Consider the following 20,870-nt stretch of genomic DNA (forward strand, 5'->3'; position numbering starts at 1 on the left):
TTGAAATGTTTTATTGTTTCAAAATCACCAAACTGAGGTTTTCATGATTATTGAGCTCGATGACCTCCTCAATATTCATGATTACAAGCTGACTCTCGTTTAAGCTTTTCTGGCCGTCATAAAGTCGCAGCTGCAAATGTAGAAGTGCTAAAAACAGAAGAGCTCAGTGGATTGAGAAAAAAATAACATGCATTTGGTTTCCTCTTTTTTTTTTTTACTCAACATCTCACGAAGCTCTCGCTCTACAGTCCATATCAACATAAAATACGTCAACACAAAATAATTTACAATTGCAAAGAGATATGTGCTTTCAGGGGCGTCGGACTCGGGGTAAAACCAGTACTGATTACCAGGGCCCCAAAGGAAGAGAGGGCCCTTGAAAAGTCTGGAATATATTTTATTTTACCTGGATATTTTCATGGGCATGCATAGGGCCCGGGATCTTGTGCAATGCCCCTGTGTGCTTTATACAACCCATAAAACTCACAAAGTCAAACATAGGTGAAAAAAGCACTTGGTGGTCCAGGTAAAGTGCGATCTTGTTATTGTGAGACTAGCGACTTTGTACCTGCGCGTAAACACACTCCTCCTGAGGCTGCTGTGGAGCGACTGAGTGGTTCGGAGTGAACGTCACCTCACCATACTGGACCTCCTCTTCCTCCTCCTTCTTCTTCTTCCTCTTTGTCTGTGGTCGGACTGAGGCGTATTCCTCTTCAGCAGCTGGCAGCGATTCTGTGGAGAGAAAAGAGAAATGATGACAAGACATTACCAGATGTCTCTACACATACTGAGGAGCTGTTGGTTACCGTTAGTCTACTGCAGAAATAGCAGCTTTACTACAAACTGCTGACTAACAAATGAAGCTTTTCAACAGTTCACCGAGAAAGCAGCAGATAATAACGATGAAAAGATTCAATGCAGTGCAAGTTAAAATTATCAGAACATTTTAACGACTCTCTGAGCCGTTTCTCATTTAATAAAATGAACAAATCTTTGAGTCTTTTCATTCATTCGAACAGAGTTAAAATGTTATATGTTTACACAATCTTTGATAATATTCTAAATTAGAAAATCATTATATTGGAGCAAAACATAAACACTAATAAAAGTTCACTTCCCGAGTCTTTCGTTTTTTAGTAACATGACAGACGCAATGAACGAATCATTCATCACCTGACCCAACACTATTAAACTACTAACTACTCTACAGATTAATTAGGTTAGTTACTAAATTGAATGAGATTCATTTTCTAAACCACTAAACCTTTGTTTCTAATGCTGCAGTTTCCACAGAAGACATAAGAAGTCTTAGTTTACAACCGAAGACCTAAAACTTTAACTACGGTTTACAATCTTTGAAAACAACAGACTGATGGTTTTGAACATTCCTCTTCTTATAATTCATTTAATTACACATTTAACACTGAAATTAAGATTAAATAGCAAATTCTAACAATTAAAGGTAGTGTAGGTGATTTCGGAAAAGTTAGCATAGCAAGCTAGCTTTGAATGCATAAGATCCCACCCTCCCTGCAAATCACTCTCCGAAGCCACGCCTCCTCCAGAAACATCAACAACACAGGCAGAGCAGAGGATAACCGATGAGAAACAAATGCAATTCTGTCAGATTAGATCATGTCTCACTGACCCTTCCATTCTCGCTGAGAACTGTTTGATTACAGTACAAAGGGCATAATATTTCAATAATAACGGACAGCCTTCCATTCCTCGCTCGGTCTGCAGTAGTGTAATGGCCAATATAAATACCTAACGTGTCTTTAACAATTGTGATTGCTATCGGGACGTTCAACCAGCATAACAAAATGTTTTTGAACCAAATCACCTATTCTATCTTTAATATAATAATAATACAATTTAACATCAAAATAGTAAAATTTTTGAATTAATGTAATGAATATAAACAAAAACTCTATGTCAGAATGCATAATAAGATGCAGATTTGCCCTAGCATTGAATGGTTGAGCTTGACTAGTCAACCCTGCAAGTCTTTCCATCACTCTGCAGAAAGAGTTTAATGATGACAGTTTCTCTGAATCACTTCTCCATTTGTGTAAAAGGGGAAAAACACAGTAACAAACTAACTGACAGATTCAGGGCAAAAGAATAAACTGCAAAAGAGACAAAAAAGATTTGAACACTTACAAGACACTTACTGTCTTAGTGTTTCAAACATTATCTTAATCTATAAAACAGCTTTCAAACTTTTTAAAACTAAATGATTTTAAAAGACAGAAATCTAGTTTTTACATAATCTTTTCTTTTAGCCATGAAAGAGCAACAGCGCATAACAATTTGCAATGATAAAATACCTAGAAGGTTTTTGTTTCCAATTAGTAATAGTGACTGAATGACCTTGAGATCTAGGCAGTGACATGACTAATTCAATGACTGAGACTATGTTGTTTTACAAAGTAGTCTAAAGTAGATCTCTGAGCTTCATTGAGTTTCTTACCTGTTGTCTTATTTTCATCCTTTTTCTCAGGAGAGATATCAGTGTATATGAGCTCCGTATCTCCAGCAGCTGCTGTTGGGAAAACACTGGCATTAGAAACAGATCAACTACAATCTCATATTTCAATCATTTAAGTATTGGTTTCAAAACTAGCCTCATAACAGATCATGCAGGTCAAACTTTTTTCACATATCAGACTGTTTGCATGTAACGCATTGAGATAAAGGTAAGAATACAGAACGTGAGGTCAGATATTCATTAGTCTTTGATTTGTTGGATCTCATACATAAAACTTTTGTAAATATATGGGTAAATTCTGAGTAATTTGCAAATAGAGAATACCTTCCCGAAAGTTCACAAACACTTCATTAAACCATTAAAAATGTCATAGTTAAACATGTGCTAATGAATTCCAGTCATTCGTAAACAAGGCATGTTGGAAGCTACTGTAAATTTTTCCAAACAACTAACATTGTAAAAATACAAACACATTTGTGAATCACAACAGCTTTATGAATAATTTACATTAAAAAAAAAAATTATGTTCATGTTTCATGATTGAGGCCAAAGACTGTAACCTTTCTATTCATACAAGATCATACTTAAGTACTACTAGCCAAAAAATAAATAGCCAAAAATCATTATTAAATCTAATGATCTGGTTGAAACTAAAGATTTTTCTTTCTATACATTCATGATGCTTGAGGAATATTGTTTATAGCCTTTCTGCCATTTTGAACCAATTCTAACTACTGAAAGTTGGTCAAATCTCTACCAAAACTGTCTCAGATTATCTTCATAACATCTATAATGTTTCTACCCTTGGTGTAATTGTCTTTGAAACTGTTTGTAAGGGAGTTCAGTGCCCAAACAAATCAATTCAATACATCCAGTCAGGTCCAGAAGTATTCAGACACTGCCTGAGTTTTTGTGCTTTTGCCCTTTATACACCACTACAAATTATAAAAAAAAAAATCAATAAAAATGAGCTTCATTTTAAGGGGTTCCACAAAAATATGACAATTAACATTTAGGATTTACAGCCATTTGAAGCAAAGTACCTCCATTTTCAGGGGCTCAATAGTATTTGGACAGTTGACTTAGAAAAGGTTAATTGACCAGGTGCTGTCCATTCCCTCGTCACTTCAAGACAAATTAAGCAGATAAAAGGGTTGATCTGAGATATCATGCTGTCTGACTTGTACTCCCAATATGAACTCCAAGGAGATCTTGATGAATCCATATAAGCTATAAATCTTCTCAGCATTTTAAGGCATAATAACCAATGTGTTTGGCTCTGTAATTGCCGCTTTCATTGAATAATATCATTACAGATTTTAAATGAACTGACCTGTTGTCGACTTTTGCTGTTTTTTCTTGTAAACGTAACATACGGTGATGAACAGCAGAATCAGGATCAGAGCAACGCAGCCAGAAGCAATCATATAGAGTAAAACTATGGGAGAAAAACCCAAGGTCATTTAAATCAAACTCCAAAACTGCTCATTCACACCAACTGCAACACGGAAAAACACTGTAACAACTACATGCAATTTAACAGCACAATTAATTAGTTCAAAATCATATTAGCTAGAGCCTGTATCACTGCCATCGTTATTTTTGGATTTATGTGTAATTTACTGTATTTGTTGTAGCTCAACACTCACACTTCCATCTCTCTTCAGAGCTCAGAGTGACATTCGTGGTGACATTCATACCAGCTGATGAGAAACTTGTACCATTTTCTGATGCCTGTGAGGTCACACTAGAGGTCAAACTAGAGGTCAAACTAGAGGTCACACTAGAGGTCACAGCTGCAGTAGTTGGCTCTGAAATAAAACATCAGCACAGAATCAGCTGCTTTCTCTCTTAATAGAAATTACTGCATTAATCATTTTGAAGAATTAATTGGCCAGTTGAGAGAATTTATTTGTCTGAATCTCATGAAACATGTAAAGGAGACGTACAGGTCACATATCAGTTCAAAATCAAAATCAAAACAGTAAGTAGTACGTAATATTCTGTATAATGTTTCATTGCATGTTTTAGGGGCATTAGACTGTATTTATCCCTCAAATCATATTTCTGATATATAAGGAAAATCCAAACAAAAAAACTGGTGTGGCAATTTTCCATTTCAATTAAAGGTATGAGACAAAAGAATATTTATTTTCCTGCAGGAAAAGTTCTACATTCATACAGTCATTCAGGGTTAGTTGTAGATTGCAACAAAAAGAAAACACCCAAACTCAACCTTTATACCTTCATCAAATGCGGATGCTTTGTTCTCATCCAATCATAATTCATATTCAACATATATGTCCATTTAAGGTGTCCAACTATGTCCTCCAGATGAGTTTCTAAGAATTTAATGCAAATCATTTTCTAAGGAGCCAGGATGTCTAAGAAACTAAAATAACATCTCTGTCTAACCTTAACCCTTGCACACACACACACACACACACACACACACACACACACACACACACACACACACACACACACACACACAAACAAACTAAATCACACATCTCAGGTCATTGAAAACTCAAGCATACTGAAGCACTCAGAGTCACTCTAAAGAACACTCTCTAGTACAGCGAAGCAAATAATACAGAAAATAAAATTTCCTCCACAAAAACCCTCAATTCTCATTATGATGATGCAAAATAAAAAAATAAAAAAAAATAAAAAACAATGGCAGTACTTATTGTACATATATAAATATAGAAAAACTAAATGTATCATTTTTCGTTATAAAAAATATTACTAAGGCTGCTGACTTGAATTTATTTATTTATTGGGGGCCAGTGAAACAAGTAACAATTGTTAAGTTGCTGGGTGTGAAACTTGAAAATATGCTGTCCTGGTCTGAATATATAGATTATATAGCACTATGGGAAAAGGTATAGCGGTGGCCAGGAAATGTTCTAAATTTATTCCATCCTAAGCTTTAAAAGATGTGGTGCAGTCATTAAAATTATTGCATCTTGAGTACTGCCTTAATGTTATGGTCAAGTGCGTCTGAGAAACACCTAAAAACACTTCCAGACTAGTGCTTCACCATCCACTTTGAGCTAATGTTAGTGATGTGCATTAGCACAGTTATCATGGCTGTCATAAAGGTTACATTACATTTACAACTGTTGGTATATTTTCATAAGATAATCAAGTACTGTATCACACACCCTGTTTTTTATTTTTTATTTGAAAAGCCTGTATATGTGGGATTATTTAGACATGATTGTAAAATATGTCAAGTGAGTAAGGCTCAAATCCCTTTACCATGTTCACAAAAAATAAAAATAAAAAAAGATGAAAGGCTTGTTTTGAATATGGTTCCCATTATAATATACAAAAGAGCAATTGCACATATGTTTTTAAAGAAAATGCGAGAATATGGTTATAAATACGTAGACATATGTTTTATGTGTTGCTACTGCTAAGATGTATAGTTTTGTGATGCAAATAGTGTAATTGTATTTTTGTTCATATTTCACTTATTTGTCTGACTTTTGTCTTGTACAGATTTGTGGAGCCCAGGAAGATTAGCAATCACTCTGTGGAGGCAAAAGAGAGTTACAAATAAACAAACACCTGTCTGTCTTCAAACTATGCAGATTAAATGATCATATTACATATTATAAGTAAAAATGTATCAATAACAATAAAATAACAAAAATTTCTGTAAACAACTACAATTACCAATAAATAAATAAATAAATAAAAAAGAGAGAGAAAAAGCTAAATTGTAAACCATTAGAGTAAAGAAAATTTAGTGAGTGGACATGTTTTTAAATTAAAATAATTTCACAATGCAAAAAATGAATGTTTGTAAAATAGGTCTCATTTAATTTATGCAATAAAAATTTGATTTTGGGGTGAAATGTTTGTTAGGTTTTTTTTTAGTTTTTTTTTTTTCTGCCATGCCAGCTAAAGATGATATAATAAAAAAATTAAAAATAAAAAAACAATCCATCAAAATATGCTTCAGAGTTACTGCTAATTTGGGGGTAAAACATCTAAAATATCAGAGTTACTGCTAATTTGGGGGTAAAACATGACTTAGACATGTTAAAACCATCACAATCCATCGGAATATGCTTCAGAGTTACTGCTAATTTGGGGGTAAAACATGGCTTAGACATGTTCTTGACAGGTTTTATGAGATTCTGCTTCACTCTTGTTGCTTTTGGTTAGCAAATACGTTGGCATTCATGTATTAAAATCTCACCAGGACAGGGTTTGAGTCTAATGGTGTTCTGTGCGTGACTGACGTGGTTCTTCACGCTGCAGCTGATGTCTCCATCAGTTCTCTCATCCAGATCAATGCTGCTGTTTCCATCCATCAGTGGATCTCCATTCAGAGTCCAGCTGTAGAGGAGCTGATCCCCCTCAGAGGAGCAGAACACTGAAGTCTGATTGGAGGAGCAGTTGAATGACACGTTCACTGAGCCAATAGGAGCTGGAGGGAGGGACACATCACAGTCACATGATTATTTCTTGATATTATGTAAATGAGTAAGTCAAAACATTTGACAAATTTATATCTGACAATAGTGTAAGACTCAAAGAAAAAGAAGATGCTGACTAAAAAATTCCACATTTTTTAAAAGCAGTATGCAGTACACAGTTAGCAACAGGCTGGGTTTTTAATTCTTAAAATAGTCTCAGACTCAAAGAAAGTGAAGATGCTGTTGACTAAATTCTTCCAGATATTCAGTAATGAGCTGCAATAAAAACCTTCACAGAGATTTAACTGATTCATTTGCATGAGAGTGAGATCTTTGGAGAACATAAGATTGTAATGAGTCTGATGAGAGAGTTTCTGTACCTTCAACAATCACTTGAAGATTTCTAGATGTTTCTGTGCCATCTGAGTGAAAGAGATTTAATGTGTAATTCCCCGAATCTGCTCTGAACACACGGTTTATTATCACAGGCCCATTAATGACTGACACTTCAGGTCTGTTATTATAAAGATCACATTCACTCATCCTCATCTTGCCATTCTTTACTTTACAAACTGGATCATTTTGTGTCCTGTCTATACTCTTTTCTATCTTCAGGTCACGTTTACTAGCGTCCATCAGCAGATTGAGTTTGTGTCCCAGAGCTGTGTAACAGGGATCAGACCGATCAAAACTGCAGTTTAACTCCAGACCTGAAGAACAAAACACACAAAAATGTTCCAAAATTTTTAGGACATCATGAATTTAAATCAGACACAAATTACACAAACACATTCACAGAATTAAAGTTCAACTGAAGAAACACATCAAACCAATTATTGATCTGATCTCAGTTCATCTCAATAATGCTCATCTAAGAACCATTTTATCTTTACTTTAAACTTTTACATGCAGGTGTCCAGTAGGGGTCATTCTTGGGTAATTAGTTACATAATACAGTACAGGCGGGAAACTTCCCTCAGATAACAGGAGGGAAGGTGCACAGTTACACTGGGTTATATAAGCAAGCAGTAAATTTGTACAGATGAAGGACTGGAAATGTGGATTTATTGACTGTTTGTTTGGAAACATAAATCTACAACTGTGAGCATTTTAACCTTCAGTTAATAATAAACCAGTGGTGTGTGTCCATTAACAAGCACTGTCCAGCATCCCTCAGCTAATTTAAGTCGTAGACATAGCTGCTTACACTCATCTTCACAATAAACACAGATTTGTATTATTTGTGTGTCTCCTGACTTGAAGGGATAGTTACATGCAGGAAAATCACGAGCATACATTGTGATACTCCTTCAAAACAGAGGCAGGGTGACGCGGAGGAGAAGAATTGTTGAATAAAGTTATTTTTGTTTTCTCTGTGCAAAAGAAAAGTATTCTCGTAGCTTTGTAAGGTTATGGTTGCACCACTGATGTCACATGGACTGTTTAACGATGTCCTTACTGTGTTTCTTGCCTTGATTGTGGTAATTACATTGCTGTCTAAAGAGGGACAGAAAGCTCTCGGATTTCTTCAAAAATATATTCATTTGCATTTCGACAATGAACGAAGGTCTTACGGGTTTGGAACGACACGAGGGTGAACAATTAATGACAGAATTTTCTTTTTTTGGGTGAACTATCCCTTTAATAATGTTATAATTAACAGGACACTGAACATAATCCTGTCCTTGCACAGACTGAACTCAAATTAGAGCGTGATACAAAATATCTGTTATAATCAAACATTTACTTTAATTAAAAATGTCTGTTGAACACTGGAATGTCTCAACAATGTCTTAATGCTCTCATTCATCTTAATGTTAATTTTATTCAAATGAAACTCATGCTTTCACAGTCTGCATAGTTTTATTTTCTAAATGGCTTTATGCATGTCAACGTGACATTTTTATAATGCAGAATTTGTCTTTGTCCTGCACTTTTTTGCTGAATCCTATTACACTGTGACAGTTCTCTCTTTATTAATAGTGTTTTGATATTTCTCATATCATATTTAATGAAGAGACATCATTTTATCAATCCTCAATATAGGCTAGTAAAAAAAGTAAAAAAAAATTTATACATTTACGAAAATACTAAAATACAAATACAAACTTTTTAGCACAATGAACATGAAGAAACGCTCACTTCCTCTCACATTTTATAATACTCCACTGATACAAACTGTTTAAGATCAGAAAACACTGACTAGATCTCTGCTGACTCTTAATGTAATATTACAACTCAAATGTCTTTATTTCAGAGATTGATCTGATTGATCAGCATCATAAGAGTTTGATGTGAAAGTGACTCACATGCAGCAGTCTGCAGCAGCAGCAGCATCAGTCCAAAGATGAGCATCATTTCTCTAAAGTCCAGTTTCAGAAGAACTCAATCCCAGCAGAAGAGTGTGACGCTGCTTCAGATCGTCTGTGTTCTGGCTCTCATCAAGACAAGTGTCTTCACGGCGAGACTCACACTGGACTGACACACGAGGAAACCTCTGACCGCTTCACTGAGGAAAGAGGAAGTTTCTTCTTATGGGGGAAGACACATGCTGTCAGTTTGCACTACAATACATCTGAAACAAGAGAAACTAAGAGAAAGAAAGAACAGTTATCAGGCACATTTTCTAAAAAAAGTGCAAAAAATCTTGTTTTAGAAGCAACAAGTGGACAGCATTTCTTTCTGAGTGAAGTAAAATTACTAGTTTTGCAGATGACTTCACAGAGTCTCTTGCAGATCACATAAAACAGTATCTTTACTGTATTAATGAAATGCTCAGGACAGTTTTTATTGAGAGTAAAGCAGAATCAGGTCTACATGCAGCTGTGTGTATTGAGTGTGTGCTGATGTTTGACTCAGTTCTAGTCAGTTCACATGTGAATGAAGAGAGGATTGTGATCTTCTGTTGACTGGAGCAGAGACTCATGGTACTCAGAGCTGCTGATGTAGAGAGCGCCACCTGCAGGAGAAAACTACAACTACAGCTGCACTCTTTCACAGCCATCTGATCTCATTTCATTCAGAACAACACAACTGAAATGAGCTTAACTTATCATTAAAAGCTACATTAAGGATGTTTTTTTAGTTAAATTCTATACTCTATACTCTAGGGTAGTGAATCTTTGGTTAGACATCGAATTGATTCGATTCATGATTCATAGGTTTTCGATTCATTTCCAGAACGATTTTTGCAAATTGAGAACAATTCAGTTCAATGCAATTCACAATTAAATTCGATTCAATTTGATTAACGATTCAATTCTGCATTCTTTAAGTGCATTCACAGGATTATTTAAATGCTTCCCCTAGATTCTGTAAATGCTTAGTCGGGGGCAAATTACACAGCAGCCTTTACGGTTGGAGAACCATAGGTTAAAGAAAAAAACAAAACAAAACAAAAAACAGTTTTGTCCATTGTTAGATGCTAGTTTAATGATGCTGCTACGTCCCTTGTGTTCTACTTCTGTGTTTTCTTATGTTTGGGAAGTGTTTGTGCGTGTCTTCTGTCCAGGAAGAAGCTGATTGGTTCCTGCAGTCTAATTGGTGCCACGCCCTGTCTGATCAGCTGACTCCTTGCTGCCTATAAGAAGCGTCATCACTTCCTGCTTCAGCTTTTTGCTCTCTTTCCTCTTCCTCTACTCCTCTACTCAGTCAAATTAGTTACAAGTAATAATAAGAATTACAATTTCTTTTTGTGTTCACTATAATGTTCGCTGGTGAGAGATTGTTTATTGTTTGTTAGTTTGCTTTGCCCATTTGTTCATACTACTGACTTCCGCCTGTTCTTTGACTATGATTCTGGATTGCCCCTGTTTGGATCTGTTCACTTATCATTGTAAATAACTGTATATAATAGTATTCTGGGGAGGTAGGCAGACTGACGCTATATTTGTTGGAACCTTGTTTATTGATTGTTGTTGGACAGGAAGTTAGGAAAGTAATTGTATTTTATATTATTTTTTCTCTTTTTTTTCTCTTTTTTTTTTGTGAACTAGGGAATTTAGAGGTTTGAATATTAGTTGTTTTCTGTTTGTTATTTTGGCCTTGTCGGCTCCTGAAGATAAAATTTCCCCTCTTGTACTGTAAAATCATCACTGTTTGTTTTCCAAAACTCCTCCATGTCCTCATACTGCTTCATGTAGTACCTTCACCCTAGACGGGGCGTAACAATGCTATGGCATAACATGGCATATTAAGAAATTTTTGTAAGCAAAGATCTTAAAATATCATTAAAAGTATTATGTATAGTGTTAAGTTTCCTATCCAGAGGAAAATCCATATAACATCTTATGCACATCCCTTATTATCATCAACAGCTGCAATTCATTTGCCCTTACCTCTGAGATCCGGAAATGTGACAAAAAGACTTGGAATCCTCCCCGTGTCCGAGTCTGCTCAGCTGAGTTCGGGCTTCTTGAGGCTTGAAGGAATTTTCAGTTTCAGTATAATATGTTATAAATAAATTACTTGACTTTTCTTTTAATAAAGTTTTAATGCATCACCATTTGTAATGGCTTTGCTTTATTAATAGACAATACTTCATACCTGCTAAAAAATGAAAATAACAGCGAGTGAGTCTCCACCATCGGAGTGCGGCCATGCACAAAGCTCTCCTTGGCCTTTTATAGCCTTGCATAAAATTTGCATTAACTTCCCTGCATTCATCCTTATATGGTAGTCTTGTACATTCATACACAGAGTACATGAGCTTTATCACACTTATCAGAGTATCAACACTTCAATGGAAGAATTGCATGGGCTATTAGTAAAACATGCAAATGCTCATATTAATTTTAACCCATAAAAATATCCATAACACCTCTAAAGCATAGTTATAAGTATGCATTGTCTCAACCACAAAAGTCACACTTGTATCCAGATATAATAAAATTAGTATGGCTAGGTAGAGGTTCCTTCTCACAAGTTTATTGTAAGATGCAGCCCCTTCATTTCCACCGTCTAAATAAACAAAGCACATAGCAACTTAAGCCTCAAAGATGAATAATTATAGAAATGGGGAACAGAATGTGTGATCAAAATATACATCTGAAACTTCTATAACTTTAGAACTGGAGCTTTAAGTTTCAATGGTTCTAAGTCACTTGTTAATGCTTGCAGTTCAAGATTAATCCTATTATATTCAGCCATCTCTCTTATCAGTTTCATTATTTTCTTATTCAAAGTTTCCTGTTTTCTCATCTACTTTATTATAGTTCTCAACTTGAAATTCAAATTCTGCTGGTATTTCAGGTTTTTTCTTTGTCCGGCGGCGCCTCTCCACTTTCGCTTGCTTTTTGATTTTTCGGCTTTCTTCCACTTTAATGATGAGATCACCAAAATCAATATTTATTTTATTTGCTTCACAATCTCTGTTTCCTATAGAAATTGGTCCAGTGCGAAAACTTCTTTATCTCATTTTCATAAAATAAAATGCTATAGAATTTAACTTGTCCTCTCCATCAGCGAATAATGATTCTGAAAGAAAACACAACCGATGTCTGTTTGCTGTAGCAACAAACTCTACTTTCATGCCTCTGATTACCAGATAAACCTCGCGCTCTTATTTCAAGGTTGTTGTTAATGCTGTAGTTGTTTTAAGTTTCCTTCGTACATTTGGTTCAATGACAGTTAAAACACACGTATCATTCAATGGAACTGTGCGTATGGTTTAGACACTTTAATTTTTGCTCTGTTCATGCAATAAATGCGCAGCCGTCGACTGCTCAGGTAATGATGTCGGTATGGCCAAGATCCATTGAAAAACTACAGAAAAGTAAAAATACTTCACTTAAGCATTACTAGCTTTTTTATGTTTTGTACAACTGTCTTTCTACTTACAGTTAACATTATTCTAAATCAGTTGGATCCATGGATTTTAATTTTTTTAAGAATGACGGAATTCATTCGCTTTTTAATTGTTATAAGTGCATGTTATCATTCAGTGCTATTGTATGGTGTATCCTGCTTATGTGGAGAACATCAACATAAAGTGAGGGGGAAAAAATATTAAAAATGACAAAACCAAACTGTTTTCATGTCATTTCACTGTTTCATTATTTAATAATTGCATGAAAAAATAAAGAACAAAATAAACAAACAAAAATAAATAAATAAATTGTTTTTGTTGTATATGTCCATACAGTATATACCACTGTGGTGATTTTCATATTATTTTACTGTATCATTCTTTAATAATTGCATGACAAATTCATGAAAATTGCTATCTTTCTCATTATACACTCATGTTTGAAAATTAATTAAGAATTCAAATCAAATTGTTTTCTGCAAACTCCACCAGTCTCTTATTCTACATGTCCCAAAGTACCACTGTGGGGATTTTCATATCATTTTACTGTATCATTCTTTAATAATTGCATGCCAAAATCATGAAAAATGGTACCTTTTTCAATCTATAGTAAAATTTGGAAAATTCATAAAAAATCAAAATCAAATTGTTTTCCGCAAACTCTTTTTCTACATGACCCCAAGTACCACTGTGGTGATTTTCATATTATTTTACTGTATCATTCTTTAATAAACGCTTGCCAAATTCATGAAAAATATCTTTCTCACTATACAGTCATATTTGAAAATTAATTAGGAATTAAAATCAAATTGTTTTCTGCAAACTCCACCAGACTCTTATTCTACATATCCCCAAGTCCCCACTGTGGGGATTATTTAATAATTGCATTACAAAATAAAGAACGACATAAACAAAATAAATAAATAAATAAATTGTTTTTGTTGTACATGTCCATATATACCACTGTGGTGATTTTCATATCATTTTACTGTATCATTCTTTAATAATTGCATGCCAAAATCATGAAAAATTGTACCTTTTTTCACTTTATAGTCAAATGTTGAAAATTCCTAAAAAAAAAATCAAAATCAAATTGTTTTCTGCAAACTCTACCAGACTCTTGTTCTACATGTCCCCAAGTATCATTGTGGTGATTTTCATATTATTTTACTGTATCATTCTTTAATAATTGCATGACAAATTAAAAAAAAATGCTTTCTCACTATACACATATTTGAAAATTAATTAAGAATTAAAATCAAATTGTTTTCTGCAAACTCCACCAGACTCTTATTCTACATGTCCCCAAGTACCACTGTGGTGATTTTCATATCATTTTACTGTATCACTATTTAATAATTTCATGCCAAAATCATGAAAAATGCCATCATTCTCACTATACACTCATATTTGAAAATTAATTAAGTATTAAAATCAAATTGTTTTCTGCAAACTCCACCAGACTCTTGTCCTACATGTCCCCAAGTACCACTGTGGGGATTTTCATATCATTTTACTGTATCATTCTTTAATAATTGCATGCTAAATTATTACAAATGCTATCTTTATCACTATACACTCAAAATTGGAAAATTCATAAAAAATTAAAATCAATTTGTTTTCTGCAAACTTAACCAGAGTCTTGCTCTACATGTCCCCACGTACTACTGCACTCAAAAATGTCAACTAGCCACTTGTTTGATTTGCAAAATACAAATATGTCTGATTAATAAGAATATAGCGAGTTTACTTCTGTTAAATGATTCAATCTTGTAATTTGTAACTAAATTAAGAAACAATCAAATGAATTAGATCAGCACTTGTTGAATCATGAGACTGAGGTGCTTCATATCAACAACACTCTCTGGTGAGTGCGCATGATCAGCACTGCGGCGGGAAGTTTGTGAACACGTCATCACGCCATCATGCAGTGGAGTTTTGTGAGCGGTTTGAACTGCTGCGTCTAATCGTTCTGCATCCTTGATATTAAGGGTAAGTATCGCAAGCCGTTTTAGCATTTAAAATTTTGGTTTGACTATCCATAAATATAATTTAAGATAGGAACAATTGTATTTTGACGAGTCATAATTATAATTCAACTAGTCACAATGACAATAAGAGATATCTGCAATTATAATTGCACTAGTAAAAATTGGATTAGAGATATCTATAAATATGATTTGACTAGTCAAAACTCCATTTAAGATATTTATAATTACTTTACAGATATCTTCAATAGACACACGTCGTCATACATCTGCAAATGTAATTAGAGATATCTCTATTCAATTTTGGCTAGTCACAATTATAGTTTAAGATATCTAAATTGCAATTGCTCCTAGTTGAAATACTGTTGTGTGACGTCAGAATAAATTTACTCAGCTCCTCCCAGAGCTCCTCCCCGCCTACTCTGCTAACTGCTAACAACATAATAAAAGTCTGCTTTTGTTGTCACAGAGAGAAAAGCTAATGGATGAAGTGCTTCATGGATTATTAAATAAATCTGGATGCAGCCTTGTGTGGTAAAAGGTATCCAGCGTGCATGTATGTATAGCGCTGTGTTTTAATTGAATCATGTTGCAAAATGGACCAAAAGCAGTGTAATGTTCAATAAAGGCAGAAAATCACAAACTGTTCGTCTGAATTTATTTATTATATATTTAGACAATGAAAAACAATGTTTATTTATTTATTTTAAAAAAAGGTAGTGTATTTTGCAGATTTTATCTTAACATTCATTCTGACTTTTTTCTCAGAATTGCGATATATAGACAATGCAAGATATAAATTTTATAACTGTGAGATAAAAAGTTGCTATTTCTTTATTAATTAATTATTTCTTTATTTAGTGGCAGAAACGAGCTTCCATAAATAGCCCACAAGGTGGGAGTATTGTATTGTATTATAGCAAGAGATCCATGATGATGATATTCTGCTGTGTTTAGTGATGAGCGCCAATGTATTCTTTTAGGCAGCGGCTATTTGCACTAGGTGTAAATAGCATATATTCTTAGCGATAGATGATATTTACACTAAGTGCAAATAGCAGTATTTTTTAACGATGTTAAACATTTAAAAAACACTATAAACATTTAAAACACTATAGATTATACACTCACTTAAAGGATTATTAGGAACACCATACTAATACTGTGTTTGACCCCCTTTCGCCTTCAGAACTGCCTTAATTCTACGTGGCATTGATTCAACAAGGTGCTGAAATCATTCTTTAGAAATGTTGGCCCATATTGATAGGATAGCATCTTGCAGTTGATGGAGATTTGTGGGATGCACATCCAGGGCACGAAGCTCCCGTTCCACCACATCCCAAAGAGTGCTCTATTGGGTTGAGATCTGGTGACTGTGGGGGCCATTTTAGTACAGCGAACTCATTGTCATGTTCAAGAAACCAATTTGAAATGATTCGAGCTTTGTGACATGGTGCATTATCCTGCTGGAAGCAGCCATCAGAGGATGGGTACATGGTGGTCATAAAGGGATGGACATGGTTAGAAACAATGCTCAGGTAGACCGTGGTGTTTAAACGATGCCCAATTGGCACTAAGGGGCCTAAAGTGTGCCAAGAAAACATCCCCCACACCATTACACCACCACCAGCAGCCTGCACAGTGGTAACAAGGCATGATGGATCCATGTTCTCATTCTGTTTATGACAAATTCTGACTCTACCATCTGAATGTCTCAACAGAAATCAAAACTAATCAGACCAGGCAACATTTTTCCAGTCTTCAACTGTCTAATTTTGGTGAGCTCGTGCAAATTGTAGCCTCTTTTTCCTATCTGTAGTGGAGATGCGTGGTACCCGGTGGGCTCTTCTGCTGTTGTAGCCCATCCGCCTCAAGGTTGTGCGTGTTGTGGCTTCACAAATGCTTTGCTGCATACCTCGGTTGTATCGAGTGGTTATTTCAAAGTTGCTCTTCTATCAGCTTGATTCAGTCAGCCCATTCTCCTCTGACCTCTAGCATCAACAAGGCATTTTCGCCCACAGGACTGCCGCATACTGTATGTTTTTCTTTCATTCCCTTTTCACACCATTCTTTGTAAACCCTAGAAATGGTTGTGCGTGAAAATCCCAGTAACTGAGCAGATTGTGAAATACTCAGACCGGCCCGTCTGGCACCAACAACCATGCCACCACCAAAATTGCTTAAATCAACTTTCTTTCCCATTCTGACATTCAGTTTGGAGTTCAGGGGATTGTCTTGACCAGGACCACACCCCTAAATGCATCGAAGCAATTGCCATGTGATTGGTTGATTAGATAATTGCATTAATGAGAAATTGAACAGGTGTTCCTAATAATCCTTTAGGTGAGTGTATTTACACTATGTTAAAATAGCAAGATTTTCTGCTATTTATACTACTTATTTCAAATAGTGGCAATTATCTGCATCTCAGTATTGTAGTACTTTATAAAACAGTACGCAATAATAACGTAATGAGTGTAAATTATCCTTTTAATTCAAATTTTTAAATGGATGCCACCTTACTGGGACAATAAAGCCCTCCCTACACCTACCCTAACCCTACCCAATATTTATTTTCAACTTTTTAAATATTTTCTTGATTTTTATTGAAAATAAACGCCTTTCCGATACGATATGAGATTTGAAAAAGGAGAAAATTTTTTTTGGCAAAAGGCGGATGCAAACTCGGGTTGATTGCGTCAAAAAGCACACACTTTAACAACTAATCCACTGATGCTGGCTTGGCATCATTTATCAGTGTTTACTATCCCAATCACATATTGGTGGGCAATAGTGTAAGTAGTCTCTGACAACAAGGCAGACTTGCACTTAGTGTAAATAGACACTGATTCTTTTAACATTATATCAAATGTTGCAATGGCTGACATGAGGCTTATGCATGTGTTCGTTTGTAAATAGAGGCTAACAAAATTTAATCCACAGCACACACGTCTCAACATTACAATATAAAACAAGACAAAAGCCTATTTAAGTCCTCTCTGTATAGACTACCACTTTTACACATGCTCCAGCTCCATTTTTATTTCCATACTTTTGAATTACTTCTGTATAAAACAGTTTAAAATCACCCAAAGATGCAGGACCTTTATTATACAACTCTTAGACAAAATTGCAGATGACAACAGTTTCCAAGATAGGATTGGTTAAATAAAATGTTTATGGTGGGGCTTAACAAATGTGTATTTGCATGCACATTGTAGATATCTACAAATGTATTTTGACTAATCAAATTGTTAATTCCAGATATCTACACTGCAATTATGCCTAGTCACAAAGCTAAATGCAAATATCTCTAAATATAATTCTTCCTAGTCAAAAATCTGATTGGAATATCCATAATTAAATTGCAGATATCTTTAAATGGGTTTTGAATAGTCATAATTCCAATTCAAGATATCTTTAAACATGATTTGCCTATAGTCAAAATTCCAATTTAAGATATCTACAACTGTAATTTGACTAATCATAAACAAATTGCAGATATCTACAAATGTATTTTGGATATCTTTAAAAATTTGGAATTAAAGATATCTCAAATTGCATTTTGACTAATCAAATCATATTTAAAGATATCTTGAATTGGAATTACGACTAGTCAAAACTCAATTGAAGATATCCGGAAATATTTTTCAATGGAAGTCAATGGAAGATTATGACTAGTCGTAATAGCATTGTAGATATCTGGAATGTGTATTATGACTAGTCAAAATGACTTTGTATTTATCGTCAATGCATATCATGACTAGTCATAATCACATTGTAGATATCTTAATTCCAATTACGACGAGTCATAATTGCAATATAGATATCTGGAATTACAATTATGACTATCCGAAATTATATTTATGGATAGTCAAAACTAAGTTTTAAATGTTAAAATGGCTTGCCATAGGTAAGTACTTGATATGTACCTGTTTGCAATTAGTACTGTGGCATTTTAGACATGAGTTATTAGACACTGTGGCGATGTTTCTAAGCAGACTTATTTTCCCAGGCTAGAAGCACATGTGTTAGGTTAAATACTGTTTCTTCATCGATAAGAGTTTCACCTTAACGTTAGTACAGTATATCTGCTACAATAGGTGCATTTTTGTCGCAATTTAATGCTTGCTTCAATGCTATTACTTTTAATGTTGAATAACTAGACATTTCTGTCTTTTCAAACATAGTTTCAAAATGCCACACCAGCTTATGCTACCCAGCTTATTGAAAACATTATGCAAAAATTGTCAAGTTAAATCTATGATGCACATGCAGATGACCATATATTTGAAATGTCCTTACAAATTGCAGTTAAAGTTATGATTGAATAGGTATGCATGGTTTTATTCAGGGGTTATAGTTATAAATATATGAAACTCAGCAAGTCGTTATAACCTTGTAAATGTAGAATTCACAGCAGCGCTCCTGTATTGAATTGAAGTTTACTTTACAGATGTACATTATATAGTGGCCAGTGTATAAGTGTGCAATTCTTGTAATAAATATCTGAGCTCATTTTTGTTTGTAATCTTTCATGTCGTCCCACAGGATTCAGACATTGAGTCACAAAGTACCAAGGAGCAAACTGATGGGAGTGTATGTCATACTGAAGGAGGGAGCACTGCCTGACGATGACCCACAGAACACTGGTGTCCTAATTGAAGGTGTGGAAGTAGCATTGCGCAGGCTTGTGCTCTGTTATTTGGGCTGATGTACTGTTTGTACATGAGCTACTCACCAGAGCTCAAATGCACTTTTGAAGTCATGCAGAAGATCTTCCTAAATCTAAATGGACAGAGATTGTCATCCAAGGCACAGCTCTTAAAAAAAAAAAAAAAAAAAAAAAAAAAAAAAAACAAGCTTTTGGAGTAAGTAAGCTTGAAAAAGACAGAAAAGTTAAACAAAATGCACTTCATTATGTATATGGACATTATTTTTTGGCCACAGTTCCTTCAAAACATGCTACTGTAATTGAGCTTGAACAGGACTGGTGTACTTCAGGAAGATGCACATTTGTAGTTAGATAGAAACTCTTTTTAGACAACTGTTATTCATGGCACAGTTCCTTTAAACAGGGTGCTGAGCAAGTGAGTAGAAGCAGTTGTTACACACTTACAAATATTTTCTTATTTTCAGATGTAATGCAACATGGCTACACTGGTAATTTAGAATTATCAAAATTTTCATGTGATATAATCAAAGCAAGCTGCTGCAAGTTTATATATATATATATAGTATTGCATCTCTTTATTATTATTATTTTACAGCTCAAATCGTTGCACTCACAATTGTTTGCTTTATTTTATGTTCATTCATGTTTATGTTAGAATGTTGTTGATTTTTGTGTGTCAGGCCAAGGTTTACTTTTCCCAGGGCGCCGCAGCATAAATGGCTGCCAACTGCTCCGGGTGTGTGTTCACGGTGTGTGTGTGTTCACTGCTGTGTGTGCACTTTGGATGTGTTAAATGCAGAGCATGAATTCTGAGTATAGGTCACCATACTTGGCTGTATGTCAGTTCACTTTGTCACTTTTTTTTTGTCACTTTGTCACTTTACAAATTCCCGAAAAGGGTGGTGTTAAAATGGCTTAATTTTTAAGAAGTTTAAATACAGAAAGGGCGTTAAAGTCCTACAAGCATTATTATGGATCTGTTTTCTCAAGAGCCTATTTTGTTGGCTAAATGTTTCTTATACTTTGTGTTACAAACACTCAAATGGAGACTTAAAGTGAAGAAAGTGGTTTCAACTTTATTAGTGCTTGTTAAAGCCCAATGGAAAAAAAAAATTGTTAAAACAAATTAGTTTTTTGAGTGTATAGTAAGAAAGATGGCATTTTTCATGATTTTGGCCTGCAATTATTAAATAATGATAGAGGAAAATGATATGAAAATCACCACAGTGGTATATATGGACAACTATATGGACAACTAAAACAATTTATTTATTTTTATTTTTGTTTATTTTGTTCTTTATTTTTTGATGCAGTTATTAAATAATGAAACAGTGAAATGACATGAAAACAGTTTGGTTATGTCTTTTTTTTTAAATAATTTTTCCCCCTCACTTTATGTTGATTTTCTCCAAATAAGCAGGATACACCATACAATAGCAGGTACAGATTGAATGATAACATGCACACAATCCAA

The 20,870-nt window shown here is 34.5% G+C and overlaps 1 protein-coding gene across 4 annotated transcripts in view; it reads right to left on the bottom strand.

Annotated features, from left to right (window-relative positions):
• Positions 1-170: 170 nt before the first annotated feature.
• LOC109101046 overlaps positions 171-20,870 on the bottom strand; it is a 139,999-nt gene continuing 119,299 nt past the window's right edge. For 2 of the 4 annotated variants that reach the window (XM_042738680.1, XM_042738683.1), the window contains 5 exons: positions 6,708-6,938; positions 4,141-4,302; positions 3,825-3,929; positions 2,474-2,545; positions 171-732 (listed from right to left, as the gene is read on the bottom strand). In XM_042738680.1, the coding sequence (XP_042594614.1) occupies positions 554-732; positions 2,474-2,545; positions 3,825-3,929; positions 4,141-4,302; positions 6,708-6,938 (749 nt within the window). In that variant the 3' untranslated portion in view covers positions 171-553. Of the gene's footprint in view, positions 733-2,473; positions 2,546-3,824; positions 3,930-4,140; positions 4,303-6,707; positions 6,939-7,307; positions 7,638-9,236; positions 9,388-20,870 lie in introns of those variants that run through there. The other 2 variants (XM_042738681.1, XM_042738682.1) reach the window with 2 other exon arrangements.

This window comes from Cyprinus carpio, chromosome B14 (genome assembly GCF_018340385.1).
Source record: "Cyprinus carpio isolate SPL01 chromosome B14, ASM1834038v1, whole genome shotgun sequence".
Lineage (NCBI taxonomy): Eukaryota > Metazoa > Chordata > Actinopteri > Cypriniformes > Cyprinidae > Cyprinus > Cyprinus carpio.